This window comes from Gobio gobio, assembly GCF_949357685.1.
Source record: "Gobio gobio genome assembly, chromosome: 1".
Lineage (NCBI taxonomy): Eukaryota > Metazoa > Chordata > Actinopteri > Cypriniformes > Gobionidae > Gobio > Gobio gobio.
Genome location: NC_137097.1, coordinates 30,887,420 through 30,913,649, shown reverse-complemented (window position 1 = coordinate 30,913,649; position 26,230 = coordinate 30,887,420). Strand labels below are relative to the sequence as shown.

Here is a 26,230-nt window from a genome sequence, read left to right as displayed (position 1 = left end):
CACCACCACAAGTAAATTCTCAACCAATGGGAAATACTGAAGCCTAAAATTAGAATTTTGAAAGAGAATTATCAGAGGAGCTTGAGTTTGTTGCCCAGACCTATTTTTTTCAAACCACGAAAGGCATCCAAGCTTACGCTACTCCTACATCACGTCACGGATCGTTCTTGTGGCGCAAGTCGCCATTCACTACCATTATAAAGCGTGAAAGAGCAATGATATTTTTTTAAAAATAACTCCAATTGTATTCGTCTGAAAGAAGAAAGTCATATACACCTAGGATGGCTTGAGGGTGAGTAAATCATGGGGTCATTTTCATTTTTGGGTGATTTTTAAACTGATTATCTAGGGACAGTTTAGCTCTGATCTGGTGTTTGAAGGAGTTGATGTGCAGAATCGGTCCCTATTTTTGCATGAACTTTAACCATGAGAGAATTCAACACTTGGGCTGCATCCGAATAACATATTCATACTATAGTGTGCAAGGAATAGTGCGTCCCAAATCATATTATATTGGGAGTAGGGTGCCAAAGGTGTCCAGATGCAGAGACACATTTTTAAAAAGTAATGAATTTTCCTTGATGCTAACAGTGACTTATAGACTTGAATGCTTGACTCCACTGTCAAAGCACTGTATCTCCTCCTAGTGGTCAGATATGTGATTGTCTGCATGTGTTTGCTCCTCAGAACTGCTTTGAGCTCTTCATCCCTGACAATAAGGACCAGGTGATCAAGGCATGCAAAACAGAGGCAGACGGACGGGTGGTGGAAGGGAATCACACCTTCTACCGCATCTCTGCTCCCACCATCGAGGAGAAAGACGAATGGATGAACAGCATTAAGTGAGTGTTGCTCATCTAAACGCAGTGATATGCTGATTAAAGGCATACTCTGCTTTAAACACAGCCAGTTGTGGTCCTTTTTACAAACACAAAACTGTATAATTTGATCATTGTTCCATGTTTATCATTTCACTCCACACTCTTTATTCTATATAATAAGATATGTCAATATTTAATATCCATTCAAGTCATCAAATTTAAGTCCATTTTGTAACAATGACCATCTTGACTCAGGTATTGTTATTTCGAGGTTCCTAATTTTGGGATTGGTCTACTCTGCTCTGATTGGTCAGATGGCCTGGGCTGCGTTCAGCCCCGACAAAACATTGCAAAACGTTTTTTAAACGGAAACGGTGCTGCGTTGAACACACTGTTCTGATGACGCAAGAGTTGCAACTATGGCAGCTGAGAAGGCCATTCTTTGTGTTTTTTTTTCAAGAATTATCAGAGCCTGATGAAATTGGTATAAATACGCGTTTAATACTGCAAAACACGCTCAATGTTACACTCACGGCCCTTGCCGTCCAGAAAAAAAGAGAACATCCCAATCGAGTGAAGGGATTTGTGGAAACTGTGATCCCTAATTATTGTGATCCAACATTTGCCTCGCATTTCAGGATGAAAAGACTAAGATTTCAGGTTAAGGATAATCCACTTCCTACCTCCGAGACTGTTATGATCTATATGACGTTATTATTTTTATTGTGAGTATTAGGCTCATCATTACTGCTGGTCAATGTTGTGCTATGATATTGTAATATTTACCATTATATAATCAGAGGAGTATAGAAAAGTTTATGAAAGTGTCACTCCACTATACAAGAGTAAAATATGTCTCTTAAATACCGCATGGTTTATATATATGTTGCTGCTGATTGGGCTAACATTTTTGACACACCCACCAAACAAAACAAAACGTATCTCAAACCCTGTTGCACACCGTTGCCAGGAAACATGACGTTCAACCCGGAAACCGTAACAAAACGTTGCACACCGAGCTTGTATGAGCTTGAGCGTTCCCCCAGTCTATTGTAATTGGTCTACTCTGCCCTGATTGGTCAGATGGCCCAGTCTGATGTGATTAGTCTACTCTGCCCTGATTGGTCAGATGGCCGAGTCTGGATGTTGATCAGCCAACGAAGACCATAGACTGGTTTTATGCTTCCTTTGCTACGTAGCAGGAAGTAAGACTGGAATTACGGATCACCCATTTCAGCAGTTCGGAATCGATTCTCTTTTTTTTAGGACTTCAAAACTTTGCAGGTCTTTTACGTTAACTGCTTGGAAGGTTACATATGAAAAAGCATAATGGAGCAGTTCCTCATGACATTCTTCCTCTTTATCCCCAGAGCGGCCATCAGCAGAGATCCTTTCTACGAGATGCTGGCAGCGAGGAAGAAGAAGGTCTCCTCTATAAAGAGACACTAGAGCTGCTCAGGACGCCGGTGTAACAGATTCAGGGCTACTGGAACCGCTTCCCCTCGTGGAGGCAGCTGAGCTGTGAAGAGTCCAGAACAACCCCCAACTTCAGAAAGACACCGTTACAAGGATCAGCGAGGGCAAACCTTGCTATAGACTCTGCGCCTCTTTTTAATGTCTTCTCGCTCAGCTCAAGCGCGTGTGTGTGTGTGTGCGTGTGCGTGTGCGTGTTGGAAGGAAGTCGGTGGGATTTTAACTCGCTACTGCTTCCTTGAAAACCCCCAAAGAGAACATTTTTCCTCATGCTTAACCAAAATATGCTCTTTCTGTCTATCTCTCTCTCTCTCTCTCTCTCTCTCTCTCTCTCTTTCTATCCCTCTCGTCTCTCTTGCACACGCGCGCACTTGCATTATCTGAAATCAGCAGGTCTGACAGAATGTGGAAAACCAAACGAAAGTTCCTACGTGCGTCGGAGAAAGATGTCCTTTGTGCTATGAGATGTATAGGCAATACGTGTATTTTTTACATTTTTTTATTGTGCACAAGCGGCTTAGTCCTCAGAGGTTTATTTGTGTATTTAATTGTAAAAAAAAATTCTCAAAGAAACTTCTATTATTTGCAACAGAAGTCGGAAAGGGTGGGAAAATCACCCTAGATAACGTTGACGGTAAACGGCTCCATGGGCATTTGTTTGTTTTCTTGGCAGACGCCAGCGTTTTTCTTGAAATGCGACATGCGTGTATAGCGTGTTGTGTGAAGCTGCTGCAGTGCTTTGTATATTGGCAGCGTTCGCAGACGTTCTGCATACATAAGCAGAAAGGCTGGATGGTGGCCAGATAAGGATTATGGGATATCGTCATTACAAGGATATCATGCATTGGTACTACCTCTCAGACAGACAGGACGGCAATTAACAGATGGTAATGTTTTTATTTTCCGCGAGGTCTTTTAACCCAGACCTCCAAGTAAAACGCTTTTCATAAAATGAGTAAATGTGCCTAACAACTGTTGAAAGTCAGTCACGACTGAAGTCCTCGGGATGCTCCAGTGCCTGCTCGCGTTTCTCCAGTCGCCCCTTCTTTCTTGGGTTTCCAAGTTATTCTTCACGCTAAATATTCAATCTAAGCAGTATTGGTTTAATTTATCAGAGATGTACATACTTTAGTGTATAGAGAATATTGGTTTCCATTTTATAAATGTGTGTACTGTATGTAGCAGTATTGTACTAGTCGAGTGCCATTTTCTTTCTTTCTTTTTTAATTTAGATTTTCTGGAGTTCGATACCATTGTAGTGGTAAGCCAGATCATGCTGAAATAAAGATATTATCGCAGCTGTGGTTGTGTTTTGCTTTTTGTCTACACAAAGTTGGTCTGATTCACTCGCATAATTAATTATTTATTTTAACCAGGTTAAAATACTCATTGAGATTAAAATCTCTTTTACAAGATTGACCTGGCCAAGAAGCCAGCTACAATAACATAAACATACAGAACACATCCAGACAGAAAAACACAATTTACCAAAGGAGAAAACACATAAACTTAAACTCATTTAGCGATGGAAGCATAGTCAGCTCTTTAAGTGAGATCTTTTGTAAATGATTCCAAGCAGAGGAAGCATTATATTTAAAGCCTCTTTTTCCTAGCTCTGTTCGAACTCGAGGAACTTTAAGGTGTAACAAATCATTTGAACGAAGATTGTAACAATTTATATTAGAAAAGCTGAGAGACAAGTAAGATGGAATTAAACCACAAATAGATTTATAAATAAAACAATACCAACTAAAACTTCAGAAATAAAAATGGCAACTCAGCTTTATCATATAAAGTGCAATGTGTTCGATAGCTATAACCAGTAATAAAACGTAAAACGCTATGATAAACGGTATCAAGTTTTTTTTAAGTAATGTACTGGGGCATTCAAGTTTATCAATATGTGGCTTAAAAGTTAGTTGACTATCAAATAAAATACCTAGGTACTTATAACTCGCAACACATTCTATTTTTGTTCCCTGGGAAGATAAGCTCTGTTATGCAGCTGCTCACCAGAAATAAGAACACCATGCATACGCAATAACTGAGAAATACCAGCAGGTGGCACCGACATGACATCTGTAGTACTTTTCCTACTCAGAAGGCAAGATCTAGGGTTTTCAGTAAGTAACGGTTATAATTTATTTGGTAACACTTAACTGTAAATTATACATAATTACATGCAACTAACCCTAAACCAACCCTAACCCTATAGTAAGTACATTTTGTTAATTATTATTACTCTGTACTTAAATATATAATTACATTGTAACACCTGTCCCTAACTTTACCCTTAAACTTACCCATACCACCACACCTGTCCCTAACTCTACCCTTAAACTTACCCATACCACCACTCCTGTCCCGAACTCTACCCTTAAAGGGTAAGTTCACCCAAAAATCAAAATTCTGTCATTAATTACTTACCCTCATGTCGTTCGACACCCGTAAGACCTCCGTTCATCTACAGAACACAAATGAAGATATTTTAGTTGAAATCTGATGGCTCTGAAAGCCCTCCATTGGCAAAATGCATGGTTCACTCTCAAGACCCTTAAAAGGTACTAAAGACGTCGTTACAAAGTCCATCTCACTACAGTGGTTCTAAAATAACTATGAATCGGCGAGAATAGTTTTTGTGCGCAAAAAAACCCTAAATAACGACTTACATAGTGATGACGATTTCAAAACACTGCCTCATGAAGCTTCGAAGCGTTATGAATCAGTGAGTCGAATGAGCAGTTTGAATCGCCAAATTTCAGCAGTTTGGCGGTTTGACACGCGACCCGAATCATGATTCGGCTCACTGATTCATAACGCTTCGAAGCTTCATGATGCCTTGTTTTGAAATCGTCATCACTATGTAAGTTGTTATTTAGGGTTTTTTTGCGCACAAAAACTATTATCGCCGATTCATAAAGTTATTTTAGAACCACTGTAGTGAGATGGACTTTGTAATGACGTCTTTAGTACCTTCTAAGGGTCTTGAGAGTGTACCGTGCATTGTGCCAATGGAGGCCTTTCAGAGCCATCAGATTTCAACTAAAATATCTTCATTTCTGTTCCGAAGATGAACGGAGGTCTTACGGGTGTCGAACGAAATGAGGGTAAGTAATAAATGACATTTTTCATTTTTGGGTGAACTAACCCTTTAAACTTACCCATACCACCACTCCTGTCCCTAACTCTACCCTTAAACTTACCCATACCACCACTCCTGTCCCCAACTTTAGCCTTAAACTTACCCAATACCACCACACCTGTCCCTAACTCTACCCTTAAACTTACCCATACACCACACCTGTCCCCAACTTTAGCCTTAAACTTACCCAATACCACCACACCTGTCCCTAACTACCCTTAATCTTACCCATACCACCACACCTCTCCCTAACTTTACCCTTAAACTTACCCATACCACCACACCTGTCCCTAACTTTACTCTTAAACTTACCCATACCACCACACCTTTCCCTAACTGTACCCTTAAATTTACCCATACCACCACACCTGTCCCCAACTTTAGCCTTAAACTTACCCAATACCACCACACCTGTCCCTAACTACCCTTAAACTTACCCATACCACCACACCTGTCCCTAACTTTACCCTTAAACTTACCCATACCACCACACCTGTCCCCAACTTTAGCCTTAAACTTACCCAATACCACCACACCTGTCCCTAACTACCCTTAATCTTACCCATACCACCACACCTCTCCCTAACTTTACCCTTAAACTTACCCGTACCACCACACCTGTCCCTAACTTTACTCTTAAACTTACCCATACCACCACACCTTTCCCTAACTGTACCCTTAAATTTACCCATACCACCACACCTGTCCCTAACTTTACCCTTAAATTTACCCATACACCACACCTGTCCCTAACTTTACCCTTAAACGTATCCATACCACCACACCTGTCCCTAACTTTACCCTTAAATTTACCCATACACCACACCTGTCCCTAACTTTACCCTTAAACGTATCCATACACCACACCTGTCCCTAACTTTACCCTTAAACGTATCCATACCACCACACCTGTCCCTAACTCTACCCTTAAACTTACCCATACACCACACCTGTCCCTAACTCTACCCTTAAACTTACCCATACCACCACTCCTGTCCCTAACTCTACCCTTAAACTTACCCATACACCACACCTGTCCCCAACTTTAGCCTTAAACTTACCCAATACCACCACACCTGTCCCTAACTCTACCCTTAAACTTACCCATACACCACACCTGTCCCTAACTCTACCCTTAAACTTACCCATACCACCACTCCTGTCCCTAACTCTACCCTTAAACTTACCCATACCACCACACCTGTCCCTAACTCTACCCTTAAACTTACCCATACACCACACCTGTCCCCAACTTTAGCCTTAAACTTACCCAATACCACCACACCTGTCCCTAACTCTACCCTTAAACTTACCCATACACCACACCTGTCCCTAACTCTACCCTTAAACTTACCCATACACCACACCTGTCCCTAACTCTACCCTTAAACTTACCCATACACCACACCTGTCCCTAACTCTACCCTTAAACTTACCCATACCACCACTCCTGTCCCTAACTCTACCCTTAAACTTACCCATACCACCACTCCTGTCCCCAACTTTAGCCTTAAACTTACCCAATACCACCACACCTGTCCCTAACTCTACCCTTAAACTTACCCATACACCACACCTGTCCCCAACTTTAGCCTTAAACTTACCCAATACCACCACACCTGTCCCTAACTACCCTTAAACTTACCCATACCACCACACCTGTCCCTAACTTTACCCTTAAACTTACCCACACCACCGCACCTGTCCCTAACTTTACCCTTAAACTTACCCATACCACCACACTTGTCCCCAACTTTAGCCTTAAACTTACCCAATACCACCACACCTGTTCCTAACTACCCTTAATCTTACCCATACCACCACACCTCTCCCTAACTTTACCCTTAAACTTACCCGTACCACCACACCTGTCCCTAACTCTACCCTTAAACTTACCCATACCACCACACCTGTCCCTAACTGTACCCTTAAATTTACCCATACCACCACACCTGTCCCTAACTTTACCCTTAAATTTACCCATACACCACACCTGTCCCTAACTTTACCCTTAAACGTATCCATACCACCACACCTGTCCCTAACTCTACCCTTAAACGTACCCATACACCACACCTGTCCCTAACTCTACCCTTAAACTTACCCATACCACCACACCTGTCCCTAACTCTACCCTTAAACTTACCCATACACCACACCTGTCCCCAACTTTAGCCTTAAACTTACCCAATACCACCACACCTGTCCCTAACTCTACCCTTAAACTTACCCATACACCACACCTGTCCCTAACTCTACCCTTAAACTTACCCATACACCACACCTGTCCCTAACTCTACCCTTAAACTTACCCATACACACTCAAAAAAATATTTTGGTCTAAATATAAGTTTTATGTATTTGAATTACATTACAATTTTCCATCCATTTGGACTACATAGTTTTAACATAAACAAACAAATAAACTTAATGTGATTCATATTTGTCAGTCAAACGTAAATGAAATAGGTACGTTTTATGTAATGGTACACAGAAAAATGCCCATGATAAATTAACACAGCCTAGTGCACACTACTGAGATAAAGTACCATTGAAGCAGTGTTCAAGTTAATGAGATAATTGAGTGATGATTGAGAATTAATTATGAACACCTGATGATAATGAGCAGAATCACTGACGGAAAGAGACACAAGAACTACAAATGACTTCAGCCACAGCCTTAGATGAAATCAACTGAAGATAAAAGAAGACATTACATCTGAAGATCTTGGCAGAAGAGGATTAAACAACTCCACAAACAGCATTACCAGCTTCACACATTATTAACCAGACTGACTTTATTTCTGTAATTTTCTGTTTATAGTTTTGTTTGAAGTCACCATGCTGGAGATCAGTGTCTGCTTTAGTTGGGCTCTTAACTCTTTAACTTTTTTCTTTAGCTCCTTTAACTGTGTGTTTATAAAGCACATTTGTAATGGCAAGGGAATCCAAGAGAATATCTGGAGATGTTGGCTATTTATATATTGTTAATGACATCGTGTGGCTAAATCACTGATCTCATTCGGAGTCTAATACTCTGGTTATTGTGGTACTGTGTTAATAGTTTTGTTTTATTCATAATACTTGCCATGCGATTCTACAGCACGAGTTACAGCACCGTTGTGGTACTCGAATAATATGCAGGATTTAAATCTATGGCATTGCTTAGATATACACAGACATCAAGAATCAATGGATGAATCTCAACAATGGTGACAATCAATTAAAATCTTCAAGCTGCAGTGCATGTTGGGTACCACCAATCAACCCCCCCCCCATGTGTCCCAGCATGCATTGCGGCATGAATAAATTATGCATCTGAATTGACAAATTTTCTTTGATACATACTAATTGCTTTTACTTTTGCTGTTTTTGTCGTGACATTTTAGTTGCTTGTTTTATGTTCAAAGTTGATCTGTTTATCTTAATTTTTTTTTATTGTCACCATTGTAGAGATTCAAACGCTGATTCATGATGTCTGTGTGTGTCTAAGTAATGCCGTAGATTAAAACCTTTTGTGCACTTTTTTTTATTTTTTTATCTGGATATTATTCAATTAACACAACCGTCCTGTATCTTGTGCTGCATAATCCCATGGCTAATACTATGAATACAACACAATTAATAACACATTACCTCTATAACCAGCAAATTAGCCTCTAAATTAGAGCAATGATTCAGGCCAAAACAAATAGCCAACATCACCTGATAATATTTTCTCTTGGATTCCCTTGAAATAACAAATGTGCTTTATAAACACACAGTTAAAGGAGCCAGAGAAAAACTAAAGCTAAACAAATTAAGGGTCAAGAGCCCAACTAAAGCAGACACTCATCTCCAGTATGGTGACTTCCATACTATGAAACTATTATTTTCATTAAAACAGAAATTACAGAAATAAAGTCAGTCTGGTTAGTAATGCGTGAAGCTCATAATGCTGTTTGTGAAGTTGTTTAATCCTCATCTACTGATATCTTCAGAGATTTAATGTCTTCTTTTATCTTCAGTTGATTTCATCTAAGGCTGTGGCTGAAGTCAGTTGTAGTTCTTGTGTTTCTCTTTCCGTCAGTGATTCTGCTCATTATCATCAGGTGTTCATCATTAATTCTCAATCATCACTCAATTATCTCATTAACTTGAACACTGCTTCAATGGTACTTTATCTCAGTAGTGTGCACTAGGCTGTGTTAATTTATCATGGGCATTTTTCTGTGTACCATTACATAAAACTTACCTATTTCATTTACGTTTGACTGACAAATATGAATCACATTAAGTTTATTTGTTTGTTTATGTTAAAACCATGTAGTCCAAATGGATGGAAAAATGTAATGTAATTCAAATACATAAAACTTATATTTAGACCAAAATATTTTTTTGAGTGCACCACACCTGTCCCTAACTCTACCCTTAAACTTACCCATACCACCACTCCTGTCCCTAACTCTACCCTTAAACTTACCCATACCACCACTCCTGTCCCCAACTTTAGCCTTAAACTTACCCAATACCACCACACCTGTCCCTAACTCTACCCTTAAACTTACCCATACACCACACCTGTCCCCAACTTTAGCCTTAAACTTACCCAATACCACCACACCTGTCCCTAACTACCCTTAAACTTACCCATACCACCACACCTGTCCCTAACTTTACCCTTAAACTTACCCACACCACCGCACCTGTCCCTAACTTTACCCTTAAACTTACCCATACCACCACACTTGTCCCCAACTTTAGCCTTAAACTTACCCAATACCACCACACCTGTTCCTAACTACCCTTAATCTTACCCATACCACCACACCTCTCCCTAACTTTACCCTTAAACTTACCCGTACCACCACACCTGTCCCTAACTCTACCCTTAAACTTACCCATACCACCACACCTGTCCCTAACTGTACCCTTAAATTTACCCATACCACCACACCTGTCCCTAACTTTACCCTTAAATTTACCCATACACCACACCTGTCCCTAACTTTACCCTTAAGCGTATCCATACCACCACACCTGTCCCTAACTCTACCCTTAAACGTACCCATACACCACACCTGTCCCTAACTTTACCCCTATCTCACCTCAATATCAGGAAAAGTGTTTTGCAATACAATTTGAACACAATAAGTTCATTGTACTTATTTGTTGATGTAAGTACATAGTAGTTAAGGCCACCTTATATAAAGTGGGACCATAAAGTGTAACCTTTTATTTTAAAGTGTCCTTATTACAGTGTAATTACACATTTATTACAATTATACAAGTAATGTATAATTAACCCTAAACCAAACCCTGTTCCTAACCTTATAGTAAGAACATGTTGTTAGTTGCATAACATTGTGCAGGAGTTACTGCTATGGACAGAAATTTCCTGGTCCTCTGACTTCCTGGGCATATCAGTCCTAAAACAGTTGTAACACAATTTACAGAAAATTGTGACATATGTGTTTAAAGACTTTATGGACTTCTTATCAATACTCCCACCGTTCAGGCAGCCAGCTGGGATATTTCCTCATGACACACTCTTACTGAAACACACACTCTTCCAGCTCTACTGAGAACACGCTGTCGAGGAACAGAGGGGCGTTTGATGTGCTTTGTTGAAATGTGACATTTTCGAGAAACATGAGGACTACAGAAGAGAGAGAGAGAGAGAGAGAGAGAGAGAGAGAGAGCACAGCACACAGCATGTCAAATGAAACCAGCAGGAATGCTGTTTTTTGTTTTGGTAATTTTACCCGTAGTTTTGGGAAACATGAACACATGAGAACACAGTGTGTCTTCATTCAAGGGCTTTTTTAACAAACCGGACTTTTGAACAATAGATGTGCTGGAACACTTGCTGTGTAACTGTATCTGCCTTTCAGTATCTGACATCATCTCATATTATGTTAAGGCAAGAGAGGTTGTGCATTCATGACATTTTATTTAAAGTTTCAGAGGAAGGCAGTTGCTGAATTCAGAACCACACATAGCATATACTACTCTCATACCATTGCTGTGTCCCAATCGCCTGCTAATACTACGTCCTAAAAGTATGTACTCTTTTTGTGAAGGAAAAAGTAAATACTTTTGAGCATGTAGCAGAAGAGTAGGTAGGCTTTGGGACAAACTACTTTGTCATCTTTAACGGACAGCTCTGTTGCTTAGTTATGTGCATCCTGTCACCGTTTAAACTGCCCTGTCAATCATCTTATCACAGTTCACATCCTAAGTTAATGGCCAAACATATCATTACAAAAGTTCTCACTGCCGCTGCAGATACAGTTTTTTTTATGTGGATAATGTTGAAAAAATATATTTTCGTCAGTTTAGACACTGATTATTATTCACTCAAACCCCTTTATCTAAACCTCTCTACATAACCGTCGGACTCGCACATCCTCCACGACTGTAGTTTTTTAACACACAACAGGAGCAAAATATTAAGATACTAATGCTGACAGTGCTGATTAGAAACTAAAATTTTTTTTATTAAACTTAAAAGAACCATCTATATCCAGTCTTCTAATTGTTGATGGGACGGAGTTCCATTCCCTTGCTCTGACAGAAAATACAGACTGACTAAATTTACTTTTTCTGAGAGGAATAATGCAGTCCCCTCTTTCTCCGCCGGCTATGTATAGTCTTAATCATAAGACATATATCTACATATTTAAGCAGGTTTTCCTTTTTAAAAAGGACTTCCTTTTTTTGTATTGAGCAATGATGAAAATTAATTGATTTCTTATCAAGAATATTTATTAATTGTTTATACAGAGACTCCAATGGTTTTAGAGTATAGTTGTACTCGCTTGTGACCAAGTTGTTAAACAATAAGTGATATAAGAAATAATCATAGAATGTAGATACAACATAGCAGCCTCTGTTGACATATAGTCTCGTATAAATCTTAAATTTGACAGACTAAATCTAACCTGGTTACAAATCTTTTTTTAAGTTGAGGCTTAAAAGAAAGTCCAGAATCAATTTCAACTCCAAGGTACTTGTTTTCAGATACAACTTGTATCCTTTCCCCTGGTATAACAACATCTGGCACTACACAGCTACACACTACACATATTTAACTGTAAACAGCATTGTTCTAGCCAACATTTAACCACAGATTAGTTAAATTGCAACTTGTGACATATTTGGATGTTTGTGTCGGGACAAACGGATGGAAGATAATTGATATACAATGTTAATAACAATGGACCCAAAATAGAACCTTGGGGAACACCTGTGGACATACTTAAGGGGGCTGATTTATAATTCTGAACTCTGACATACTGTGTGCGACCGGACAAATATGATCCTATCCACCTTAAAGTCTCTGGAGAAAAATTAAAACTTGATCATTTAGACATAATAATTCTGTATTACATTGCATGTATTACATGGATTAATAGCTAAAGAAGAAATAAAGTCACCATCATCAATATACTTGCCGACAGTGTTTAATGAGGATTTGCTGACTAATCCCATGTAATATCCCAAATGTAATATATAACATTTTGCTTTCACTGTAAAAAATTATATGATCAATAAGTTATGACAACATATGTTTTAAATTACATTAAACTCGGCATTGCTTTAACACATTAAAGTTTATCAGTTGTTATACAAGATTCAACTCATTTTTTAAAGTCAGTTTAATGTAATTTAAGTTGAAATGACTTAAACATCCAAGTTGACTGTCCTTAAAAATTTAAGGCAGCAACTTGTTTTTGTACAGTGATGAGTTTTTGGTTACACTTTTTTTAAAGGTGTCTGTGTTACAGTAATTATCGACATAAAGTTACTAAAGGGTTAGGGTTAGGAATAGAGTTTGCTGTAGGGTTGGTTGCATGCAATTATGCATCATTTATAATTATTGCGTAACTGCATGTAACATATATGCAACCATGACTTAAAGTGTTACCGTGTTTTTCATGCCTATATATGTTGTTCTCTTGTCCAACATCAGTGCCTGAGCTCACAAATGCACTTCAAGAAGAATGGTAAAAAATTCCCATAAACACACTCCTAAACCTTGTGGAAAGCCTTCCAGGAAGAGTTGAAGCTGTTGTAGCTGCAAAGGGTGGGCCAACTCCATATTAAACCCTACGGATTAAGAGCGGGATGTCATTACATTTCATGTGCATGTAAAGGCAGGCGTCCCAAATTTTTTGGCAATATAGTGTATATGTCTACAGTAAGTATGCATTAACTAATGTTAACAATTGAGACTTTACTGTAAATTTGCTGTAATATTGATGCTTCATTTATCAAGCAGCACTAATGCAGAGGGTGGTGTAAAACAAGTGCATGTGGTATATCCTCCTCACTTAAACATGCATCATCAGTGCCCGAACTCAGTGTGAGGGTTTCCTTGTCCTGGATGGGAAACTGGGCGGCAGCCAGTACACATTATTACTGTACGTGCCAGCATACTGGAAATGCCAGGCAGTCGATTAGCAGCAGGAGCAGCTGCTGGGAGACTAGCGTGAGTTTCGTGAGGACAGATCTCTGAGCTTGCGGGATTCCTCGTCCCCTCTCTTAAACAGATCCATGTGTGAACTCACAGGCTGCCAATTAACTACAGCCCATTTCCCAGAAGAGAGGAGCTCCTCCTGGCCTCACGCTCATACGCTCCTGCCTGATTCAGCAACAGTCGATCACACCACAGAGAGAGACAGAGCGAGAGAGAGAGAGAGAGAGAGAGAGAGCTGTAGAGATATTATTGTAGGCTGAACTCACAAGAGAAGCAGTGTTTCATTCTACACTGGATGCATTGTGGGAATAACAATAAAGATGCAGCCACAGCCAGAGTTTCTTGGAAACCCTAGGGCATGTAAAGTCAAGCCAAGTTCACAGTGAGGTCTATGATACCTGGCGAGAGCTAGCCGTTAGCATTCCCATTCATCTCAATGGCAGTTGCTATGCCGTGTGTATAGTAACAAATCGGGTACACCCCCCCCCCCCCTGTAATCGGGTCTTCTTAAGGACCCCAAGTAATTGCTTCCGAAAAGACTGGTGCAGGTGTGACGTCACTTTGTAGGCCAATCGGCAGTTAGCATCGCACTGGTTCCCCTTGATAAAAACCCAAGGATTTTCCCATAGGCTTTTGGATTATTGCAAAAAAATCAAGCTGTGTAATCAACAAAAGTGCATGATACTTACACATTTTGTCCATAAAGATAATTATCACAGATGAATACAACTTTTATGAATTCTGAAGCCTTAATGCAGTTACCAGAAGTAAAAGGCTAAAGGTAGGCTATAAACAAACTACACCATGGTTGCTCGACTTCAACGTCTCCATCATTAAAGCTTCTGACAACTCTTTCAGTCTTTATCTCAAAACATTTTCCCAGAGCGTTTGAGTTAGACTAGTTTATAAGAGCACAATCATAAGCATAATAAGGTTGTAAAAGCGGACTGAGTTTACCTGTTAGGCATGATGACGTTTAATCTCCTTGACAGCCTCTCTAGTCCCATTAAGCCACTTCTTAGCAACCGTATTTTTCAAGACATGTAACAGCTTTAAAAAATCATGAGTGGGGTAATACTAATGTGTTTTATGTTGTAGAATGAAACGTGAAAGTGTCTTGAGCTTGTGTTCACCACAGACCTTGATTTAACCAAAATCCCATTCAAAAAACCCATTGACTTTGGGACAAGGGAACCGGAAGTGCTAAAATGCTAACTCACTTCCACTTTTTGGCCTACAAAGTGATATCATACCTGCACCAGTCCATTCATTTTAATAAGTACTTTCTTTAGTGCCTGATTACAACTCCTACAAAATCATGTTATGATAAATGCTGTTTCAACTACATTATAATGACCATTTATGTCTGTATTAGTTAGCTTATATACTAGCATAGTATACAGAAAAGCAATTAGCCTGATAGCTTAGTTTATATATTTGCACTTATATATTCTCAATCATCTTTAATGTAATTATGTGTTAAATTAAATGTCCAAATATTTCAGTTATAATGGGGGGTTATGGTGTGGGGTTGTTTTTCAGGGGTTGGGCTTGGCCCCTTAGTTCCAGTGAAAGGAACTCTCAATGCTTCAGCATACCAAGACATTTTGAACAATTTCATGCTCCCAACTTTGTGGGAACAGTTTAGGGATGGCCCCTTCCTGTTCTAACATGACTGCCCACCAGTGCACAAAGTATCGGTCTATAAAGACATGGATGAGTGAGTTTGGTGTGGAGGACTTGACTGGCCTGCACTTGACTTCAACCCAATAGATTAGAACACCTTTGGGATGAATTTGAGCGGAGACTGCGAGCCAGGCCTTCTCGTCCAACATCAGTGCCTGACCTCATAAATGCACTTCTATAAGAATGGTCAAAAATTCCCATAAACACACTCCTAAACCTTGTGGAAAGCCTTCCCAGAAGAGTTGAAGCTGTTTTAGCTGCAAAGGGTGGGCCAAGTCCACATTAAACCCTACGGATTAAGAATGGGATGTCATTAAAGTTCATGTGCATGTACAGGCAGGCGTCCGAAATCTTTTGGCAATGTAGTGTATCTCGAATCCTCGACTTCTGTCGTGACCATTGTAAATCCTGTAAACCTGCAAAAAAAAAAAATATGTAAACACATGTTTGTGTAGAGATACAGGGATACAGTTTACTGTATCTTTGCACAGATAAATTTGGGAAGCAGCAAATTATGCTATTATATTGTGTAATTTTGGGGACAGTTAACCTACCAATGCTTACTTAGCTGCCTCTACATGATGCTAGGATGCTAGGTATACAACAACAACTAATTAAATAGTGTTCACCTTTAAGTTGTAATTAGACTGAAATGCTCCCGTGTTAAGACTGTAAAAGTAAACAAATGCTTTTCCTCTCAATTCCAACAAAGGCCACCAATTGTAAACAAGGCTGAGCAGATTGTTTTGAGCTGGCACTGCTGGAACAGATTGTTCTTTCTCGAGAGACTTGGCGTGCTTCCAGAGGAGTTTCCTGTAGGCCGGAACCCTCTTTCATGTAAAGGGAGCAGCAAGGAAGTGTCCTGAGATAGCAGGCCTCAGCCTGCTTCAGCTCTCTGGTATTTTGAGGTCAAAAGATGTTCAGACATCAGATAAAAGAGTTGCAATCTAGTAAAGGTGTGCATGCAACCGTGCAGGGCAATGTCAGTGAACCGAGTAACTGTCAGATTCCTTCTTGTTGAACACTGCTGTACTCTCACTGTAACTCTCACTGGCTGGGAAGAGAAGCATGGAGGAAGTGCAGACAGTGGCCAGAAACCATGGCATGAGAGGAAGTCCAGAGTCCAGCAGGGAACAGTTGCACCTCTGCGAAGCAGCAGAGAAGTCCAGACCACCATCTGCCCCAAATCTACTCTGTGCCATACAAATAGTGCTCCCTAAAGCCCTATTCGGACAGGATTAGTTTTACAAGGGTCGATGGAATAATGTATTTTTACCACAGGACACATTCACACGGGATAAGACATTTTTTCTTATAGAAGAGGAAAAGATATTTCCTTTCAGACATTTAGGAGATGCATTTTTAAAGATGTTTGAACACAGATTCTTTCCAGATTAAGTGCCCTTTAATTAAGATTGTGGAGATGCACATGTGCTATCTGGGAGACAGTAAATCTAGCTCTGTCCTAAATCACACCTGAAATCCACTTCCATTCTTCTTCCTTCATCTTTACAACGGAACTGAATCAACACTGAGCTGACTTCAGCTGAACAACAGCCGAAATGCGTCATTTTCCTGTCATCACTGTAACGCTGCTTTGAAACAATCTGTTTTGTGTTAAGCGCTAGGTGTCTTGACTTTCACACATCTGTGAAGTCCACTAGACCCTAGGGGCCTCATTTATGAAATGTGTGTGCGCAGATTTAGTAGAGTGTGCGTACACTAAAATCCACACCACTGTTTATATTTATAAAAAGGCACTTTGATGTGGAAAACTGCTTAGTGCTAGCCTGGTCCTATCAGCCTCTTGTACATTTCACTTGTACAGAGAGTCTGGCCACTCTCCATTGACAAATGTTAACTTTCTTTTTCGCTAACGTTTGGTCGTACGTCATCTCAAATTAGCACATGACATCAACGTCATCTTTCTCGGTCACTCCCTCTGTTCGCTGATTGGACCGGTTAAAATTTGACCGGAGAAAACCAGAGAATATACCGCAATCCCAGACGGAGTCCTGAAGGAAAACTAAAATTGAGTGGAAGTATGTAGGAGGGCGGAGCCAGGCTAGCTTAGTGCCACATTATTTGGAAAATCTAGGCAATTCTTGCCACTCGCCGTTCTCAAGTAAAGGATTTGGACGTTGACCGGTGCTCTGTTATATGTGACCCTGGAGCACAAAACCAGTCATGCGTCTCACGGGTATATTTGTGGCAATAGCCAACAATACATTGTATGGGTCAAAATTATCCATTTTTCTTTAATGACAAAAATCATTAGGATATTAAGATCATGTTCCATGAAGATATTTAGTCAATTTCCTACCGTAAATATATCAAAAATGTATTATTAGTAGTAATATGCATTGCTAAGGACTTCATTTGGACAACTTTAAAGGAGATTTTCTCAATATTAAGACTTTTTTGCACCCTCAGATTCCAGGTTTTCAAATAGTTCTATCTCGGCTCCTATCCTAACACACCATACACCAATGGAAAGCTAATTTATTTATGATGTATAAATCTGTTTCAAAAAATGTACCCTTATCACTGGTTTTGTGGTCCATGGTCACATATGTTAATGATTTTAATTAGGCAGCGTTTACAAGGCGGGGATCTTCGTTTTATGTGCGTACATTCGTTCTCTGAATTACACATACACACATTTGAGAAATGATCGTAAGATCAAATGTAGGATGGTTTTTACTCAGTGTTTTTCTAAATGAACCTGCTTCAGCTTCTCAAGTGATCCTGAAGAGCTTGATCAGAGGGTTCAGGTGTGTTTGATTAGGGTTAGAGCTGAGCTCTGCAGGACAGTGGATATAAGGAAGACCCAGCACTCCACCATAGGGGGTCCCATTTGCCATTTCGTGATTCATAAAGGTTCACAAATCTAAAATGAACTAAAATGAAAAAGAGCTATTTTAACTGAATGCGACGTTTTGACTCAAGATGCACACCAGTAATGTTTTTTTTTTCTAAGGCATGTTTATGAAAGCCACTTTAATGTCCTAATTAAGGCCTAATCCTGACTGAATCTAAGCCCCGTCTGTGAAACCGGGGCTATATAATATGATTCATAAACAGTTTTCCTCATGGGGAACAAAAAATGTCCCCACAAGATAAAAAAATTACTATTATTATTATTATAGGAACATTTTGTCCCCAAGGGTTTAGCAGGACCACACACACACTGGCTGACACGCATATACTTACTGACACACACACACACACACACACACACACACACACACACACACACACACACACACACACACACACACACACACACACACACACACGCACACACACACACACACACACACACACACACACACACACACACGCACACACACACATTTTTATAATGTATATACCATAAAGTATAAAACTAATAATAATTTATTATAAAAATATAATGTAAAACAAAACAACACCGGTTATGATCATGTGACATGTCCTCCTCATTGTTAATGCCCAGAAAGATCAACAAAAAGGGTTTTTTCAACTTGACAGAAATACAATATTGACTTATAATTTATCATAAATCATGAATGTCATATTGCTGATATTTGCTTTTCGGTTTTAAATAATTTGCTAAACAAATTTTTTTTTTTCCTAACAGTTTTCCATTTCCAAAAGGAAACGAGGAAGATGATAAAAGGTCCTGTCAGGTTACTTCCTTACAGTAAAGACGAGTGTTATTGATGTACACATAGTTCACACTGAATCATCACACAGTTATACAGCAGATCATGTGCAGGTGTGTTTTCTTTTCCATCCCATTATAACAATGAGCTTCTGCCACAATTTATTATTTTTTTAATACAACAATATGTCATAAAGCATTGTATCGTCAGACAGCACATGTTTCAGTGAATCAGGAAAGGTTTTCCCCTGATATGAATAATCAAGAAACACAGATGGCGTACAGGAAACGCCACTGAGATCTTATCAGAAGTCAAAATGCTTATCAAGTTCCCTAGTAAAATATTTTACTAATCCCAATTATAAGCCCAACGGATTAATAACGTGGACAGTGTTGCCATGCTCAAGGAAGCAATGCTTGCTGGGAATGTGTTTTTGCCTGCAGGGAGCAATTTTACATTTTTAAAACAAGAAATAAGTGACTTTATTTTATCCAAAGCACATAATATTACAAACTGTTAATGCTGTAATATAATTATATATCTGATAAAACAAGAATCCTGACATAGTGCCAGAAATTGCAGTAAAATATTATGTGGATAATATAACTGGCTAAACTAAATATATATAAATTCACAATTTTAAAAGGTCAAAAATGGCTTTAGTAAAAATGGCTTTAGTTTGTTTTCTTTTGTTATTTAGAAGTAAATTATTGTGATAATCAAATGTACACATTCAAAATATTTGTTATACCATCCCATCAACTGAATCTTTCAAAATGGAAACATATATGAGGCATTTAAATCAAAACAAATAATATTCATGAATACAAATGAGTAAAGAGTCTGAGCGTTACCAGAGCATATTTATGAAAGTTTGATGTACTGTATGCGGAAATACTTCCTTAAATGACATTTTTTCTTCATGTACTGTAAATATATGCACCTTGTATATCTTGGAATATGGCTACAACTTCCCGAAATGTGATTTAAATACAGTGTGCAGGAAGATGGGAAGAGGAGTGTACAGTGAAATCACTGATTTATACTGGCAGAGCTGACCTAACACAGTTTTGATAAGACTGTGCTATTTTTGTGACAAATTGCACAGCATGTGTAATATCACCTCGCTGCACTTCAGAGACGAAAACTGGAAGCAGAATAGAAAATACTGCCGATTTCTGCATTCACACGGAAATTGAACTGCATTACTGTAACATCATCTCAATCTTGTTTTTTATCCGACTCTTATCTTTCCTTGACAGTATATCTCCTTTATTCTGCAATAGCCTGAGTGCTTTTACTAGATGAGCTTGATAAGCGGCAGCTCATGCTCTGTCTTTAAGGCAGCTTGTTTAAACATAATAAAAACCCTTCCTGGATCTTATACCAATTATCAACATTACATATTTGCTCTGAGCAAATGCTATCTGGCAAGTGTGCACTGACTTATTATTAACATATATTCCCGCATTTGTTCTGTGAAGAGTGTGTGTACAGTGTCGACAGTTTGATGATGCCATCTCTGTCTCTCTCTCTCTCTCTCTCTCTCTCTCTCTCTCTCTCTCTCTCTGTGTGTGTATCTGGGTTAGCAGGAAAACTCAAACCAGGAAACCGTGATGGGTGAAGATGATACTGATACTGTTCTTCTGTTGTATTCCCTTTAAATGAGAACTGTGACATTTGTTTTGTTTTAATTCCTTTCTATGCAAAACTCTCAACTTGCAAACGGTCTGGAAAGTCCAGGGCCATTTTCCCTGCAAGGACGAATGGAAAACTGACCTCCAGACACACTCTCATGATACGCTATATTTTGTCCAGTTTCTAGTGAGATGTGAGACCATGTGTCTTTCTGTTCCTGTTTCTCGCCAGACTGTCCATGTTTTCATGGTAATTTTAGCTTACGTTTCTGCCTGAGGAGATTTAGCATTTTCAGTAAGTGAGCTTTGCTGTTGACTGTACGGTCTATGAAAAACCGGATTAGTCAAGGTGACTAATTTGATACTGTTTTTTTGATAATGAATACTTAATATAATCTTTTAATATAGGCCATTGGCATGTTTGGGAAGTGTTCAAATAAATTTACATGAAAAGTACAATGGATTTTTTTTTTTTTTTTAAATAAACCAAATTTCCTGTTTTTAAAAATAGTATTAAAGTAGCCACACTGTAAATTATTGTTGGTTTAACTTAAGAAAATAAGTTGCCTTAACATTTTGAGTTGATTGAATTTAAAAATGTGAGTTAATACAATGAAGAAATTTGGTTTAATCAACAGAAACTCAAAATATTATGTTATCTAAACCACATTAATCTAAGTTGATTTGACGAAAGAAAATTGTGATAACAAAATATTAGGGTTATATATTTTATTGTATTTTTTATGTATTTTATAGTCTTTTAGATGACGTAAATACATGCATATCATGTAAATTCAAGTTTATAAATAAATACAAGTGACTATAATTGGAGATACACAAAACAGATGGTAAGGAAAAAACTGAATACTGAATTTGGGAATATATATATATATATATATATATATATATATATATATATATATATATATATATATAAACATATTTGGTTTTATACATTTTATTTTTTTAAAAAATTGTGAAAATTAACTTTTTTAAAGCTTTTTCTGGCTGTTGACAGTATTTTCTAATTTATGGAGTGATGAAAGAGATATCCAATCTTCCCTCTGTAAAAACTTTTGACTCTAATATGTCAAAAATAGGAACAATAATTTTGAACCTGTTCTAGTAATGTATGCAAATTTGTGCATATTTAATTAGACAACTCATTTGCATATTTAAACATAACAATTAAAAAAACTTATGATACAATTTTTTGGGGGGAATTCTTAACGTAATCGATCAACTGAGGAAGTATAGTGATACCTATTAGTTATTTCGTTTTTTACTCTATTCACCTGGGGTGTCTTCTTATAATAATAAAAAATAATGACTTTTCAATCATAGAATCAGTCTTATACAGTTCTATAGACAGTGGGCTAAATAATGTGCACGATTACTCAATCTAGACAGCCATATTTAATGTTTTTAGTTTTACTCTGTTTTTTTTTAGTACCCTGGAAATCTGATTCTGATTATTATATGCCTGCATTGTTTAAAATACATGATTAATTCACGTTTCTAGCTAAAATAAAATGGGTCCAATACAGACCCACTTATATCAGATGACCTTAACTAGTAGGCTACTAACATTTAAATTAATAATTTGATACAATGCATTTATTGTGTACAGACCTTTTAAAAATTACCTGCATGTAATTACATCTGTAATTAATGTCTGTAGTTACATATATAATAATATAATTACTATTATATATCGTTTAGTTATCCTCTAATAGTAAATATAAGCCGATAGCATTGGCGTCCTCTTGTGGATAGATATGCTTCAGCTCTGTCGTGTGTTAGAGCTCACGAGTTGTGATATATTCAGTATAGTCATTTTGTTGGCCACTAATGTGTAAAATACCATACGGTCGGTATACACTATATCATCTAAACAGACCGTTTAGAAGACTTATTATCATGAATGACTTGAATGTGTAGAATTCGAAATATCTGTTACTAGGAAACGATATCTATCCATCAACAATGGGGAGGTGTTGTTTTAGGGAATAGGTTTACAGTAAGGCGGTAGATCTGGAAGAGCAGAGAGGGAGAGGGGGAGGGGAAGAGCATTTTGTAGTACCAGGAATAGTATTACTGACAACCTACCCTTACTGGAAGAACCCTGGGCGGAGCCAAACTAGAACATGACGACGAGGCCACTACAAATAACAGAGGAGTTCGGCACGGCACAGTGAAGAGAAACACTAACTTCTCTTGACAAGACACGAGTCAACGCAGGCAAACAGAGGAGAGAGACTTACTACTTTTTTTGGATATTACAAAAAAGTTATCATCTACTAAAAGAGACTCAAAGGTAAGAGAGGCTTTCTCTTATGTAGCGTCTTGTAAACTAATCAGAGTGCTCTGACTTTATCCTAAAGGGATAGTTCACCCAAAAATTACAATTCTGTCATTATTTACTCATTATGAATTTCTTTCTTCTTTTAAACACAAAGTAAGATGTTTTGAAGAATGTTGTCAACCAGACATTTGATGGACCCCATTGACTTCCATAGTAAATAATGACAAAATTTTCATATTTGGGTGAACTTTCGCAACTTAATAATTCTTACTTCCTAATAGCTGCATAGTGATAACTATAAATTATTCATAATTACATGCAACTAACCCTAAACAAAATCAAATCCTAGTCCTAACCCTATAGTACATGTAGTTACTTAATATTACTCAGAACTTAAATGTATAGTTACAGTGTAACAAAGACACCTTAAAATAAAATTTAACCCTTTATTTAATTAACTACATGTACTTACTAGAGGGTCAAGATTAGGAATAGGGGTTAGTTTAGGGATAGTTTCATGTAATTATACATACATTATAGTTATTACTACAGTAACTGCATTTAACATGGCACCTTAAAATAAAGTGTAACCCTTTATTTTAAGGTGTTCGTGTTACAATGAGTAATAATTAATTACATTAGGATTAGGAATAGTGGTTGGCTTGGGGTTAGTTACATGTTAACAATGACATTAAATTAACATGTTAGTGATATAGTCAATATATGTTGTCAACAAATCATAATTTTTTTATACTTGAATAAGTTGGGTATCTTTATTACATTCAATCTGCCATGATGGAACAGTATTAAATGTCTTAGTTTGATAACTGGCTTTAAACCCCTACACTGTTGACTCAATGCAGTCTTCTTGAACGCATGTTTCCTGTGGTACTCATCCCAAGTCTTTCTCCATAGGCTTCTGCTACCATCTTTGAGAGGATCACGCCATGGTAACCCACAGCAAGTTTGACAACGCAATGAGCAGCAGCCTGTTTGAAGCAAGCATGCGGCTGCCGTCTCACCGTTACAAAACCTTCAGCTCCAAGCTGCAATACCAGATGGTGCAACACGCCATCCGGATGCTCCAGGAGAGCGGCTTCTACTGGGGCTCCATCAGCGGCAAAGAGGCCAATCACCTGTTGAGCTCGGAGCCTAGCGGGACCTTTCTGGTCAGAGACAGTTCGGACAACCGGCACTTCTTCACGCTCAGCGTCAAGACCGAGTCGGGCACCAAGAACCTGCGGGTGCAGTGCGACAACAAGTCCTTTTTCCTACAGACGGACTCCAAGAGCATGCAGTCCGTGCCACGCTTTGACTGCGTGCTGAAGCTCGTCCATCACTACATGCCCAGAAACGCTCTGTCCATTGGAAACTCGAGAAGCGCGTACTACATCTACACAGGGGGGGAGAAAATCCCTCTGGAGCTGCTGAGGCCCCTACCTTGCACAATGTCCTCCCTGCAGCATCTATGCAGGAAGACCGTGAATGGACATATAGACGTGTCTGGCAAAAAAGAGCAGCTGCCACAACAGCTCAAAGACTTCCTACAAGAGTATGATGCTCCCATTTAAACCAGTGCAAGCTAATTGAGATGCACTGATCTGTGGAATGAGCTAAGCGATGAGGGAGCTGAAGCTAATCTGACAAGCCTTGGAAGCTTGATGGGCCAAAGAAGTATTGAACTGTTCATGAGTACTATCATGTGACGGATCTCGAAGCCTCGTTCTTGCCACTGAATGGACACTTGTACTGTTCCTTCGCCTGTACCAGTGCCAGTATCTGCAGGCACCAATCACTGCCTCTGCACTGCCCCGAATCTGCGAGCTCCGCCAAGCAGGGAGACAGCAAAGTCATTTAACCGAAACCAGCCGCCACCGCCTTCTTCCAAGTAAATATTTGTGCCTTTCAAGGGAAAAAGGAAGAAGTGAGCAACAGCACAGCACTGAGGCACAGCAGACATGCTGTTGAGAAACGACTTCTGGGTGGGAACACACCAGGACTGAACACGTATAAAAATGGACATTCTGCTTGTACTTGAAAGACTTTGAAACAAAATGTCTGTGTGTAGAGTTGTGTGTTTAGCAGTTTAAATGAGACTGCTTGCAATTGAATGTATTAACATACATGAGTGGTCTGTGTCTAAAAGATCACCCATGTTTCACCTTGTCGTACAAGACACTTGTTTACATATGATCGGTTATCTTTTGTAAAGACATCTCAACCATGTTTTGATGTTAGGTATTTATATTTATATACAAAAAAAGAACATTTCAATAATTTATTAAAGAGCACTATTTTTGTACAAATGAATTCCACGTCTTGGGTTTTTCATTTCTCAAGTCTTTTCCATCCTCAGACTGAAAATGCTTGAAATAGTTCACATTGTAGATGAATCAGAGATGATTCAGATTCCCGCAGCGCCTTCTCCTGGAAGGGTTAACGTTGATTCAGAGATATTCACTTCAGCGAGCGGGAATGATCCTCCCCTCGCGCTCTCCGACAAGGCTGTTCCAGTAAGACGTTGACTGATATGAGGAAGCTCAGGATTACAGTCAATGTTTTACACTGTATTTAAAGGAACAACCTTGGACAACAAAAGCGACTGACTAGCTATAACATGCGAGAAGAGATAAGTGTTTCTATTGCAATTAAAAGGAAATTACAAATGATAACCTTTTATGGCTACGCTTTATTTTAAGGCGTCTCTGTTACACTGTAACTATACTTTTAAGTACTGAGTAATATTACTATGAAATAGTTGCTGTCTTAACTTTTTAAGTACAATCAACTTGGATGTTTAAGTCATTTCAACTTAAATGACATTAAACTGACTAAAAATAAGTTGAAGAACTTGAATATAAACTAAAATATAAACTAAAAAGTTGAAAATTGCTTATTGTAAAACATGTTGTCAACTTATTGATCATATATTTTTTACAGTGTACTTAGGGTTCAGATTAGGGGTTACACTTTAATCTAAGGTGTCATTGTTACAGTGTAATTATATATTTAAGTACTGAGTAATAGTTAACTACATATACTTACTAGGGTTACTATA

At 38.5% G+C, this 26,230-nt stretch overlaps 2 protein-coding genes across 6 annotated transcripts in view; both read left to right on the top strand.

Annotated features, from left to right (window-relative positions):
• The window catches only part of cyth1a (cytohesin 1a), a 64,276-nt gene extending 60,684 nt beyond the window's left edge, over positions 1-3,592 (top strand). For all 5 annotated transcript variants that reach the window (XM_079816257.1, XM_079816258.1, XM_079816260.1 and 2 more), the window contains 2 exons: positions 688-842; positions 2,192-3,592. In XM_079816257.1, the coding sequence (XP_079672383.1) occupies positions 688-842; positions 2,192-2,270 (234 nt within the window). In that variant the 3' untranslated portion in view covers positions 2,271-3,592. The remainder of the gene's footprint in view (positions 1-687; positions 843-2,191) is intronic.
• A 19,417-nt stretch (positions 3,593-23,009) lies between these two features.
• On the top strand, positions 23,010-25,833 carry socs3a (suppressor of cytokine signaling 3a). The gene is made up of 2 exons (XM_079818084.1): positions 23,010-23,184; positions 24,088-25,833. Exon 2 carries the CDS (start codon positions 24,120-24,122, stop codon positions 24,741-24,743), a length of 624 nt encoding a protein of 207 aa, XP_079674210.1. The 5' UTR covers positions 23,010-23,184; positions 24,088-24,119; the 3' UTR covers positions 24,744-25,833.
• The last annotated feature ends 397 nt before the right edge of the window (positions 25,834-26,230 follow it).

Bases quoted from the DNA above. Each gene is read 5' to 3' on its own strand.
- socs3a (XM_079818084.1), top strand. From the start codon at position 24,120: ATGGTAACCCACAGCAAGTTTGACAACGCAATGAGCAGCAGCCTGTTT.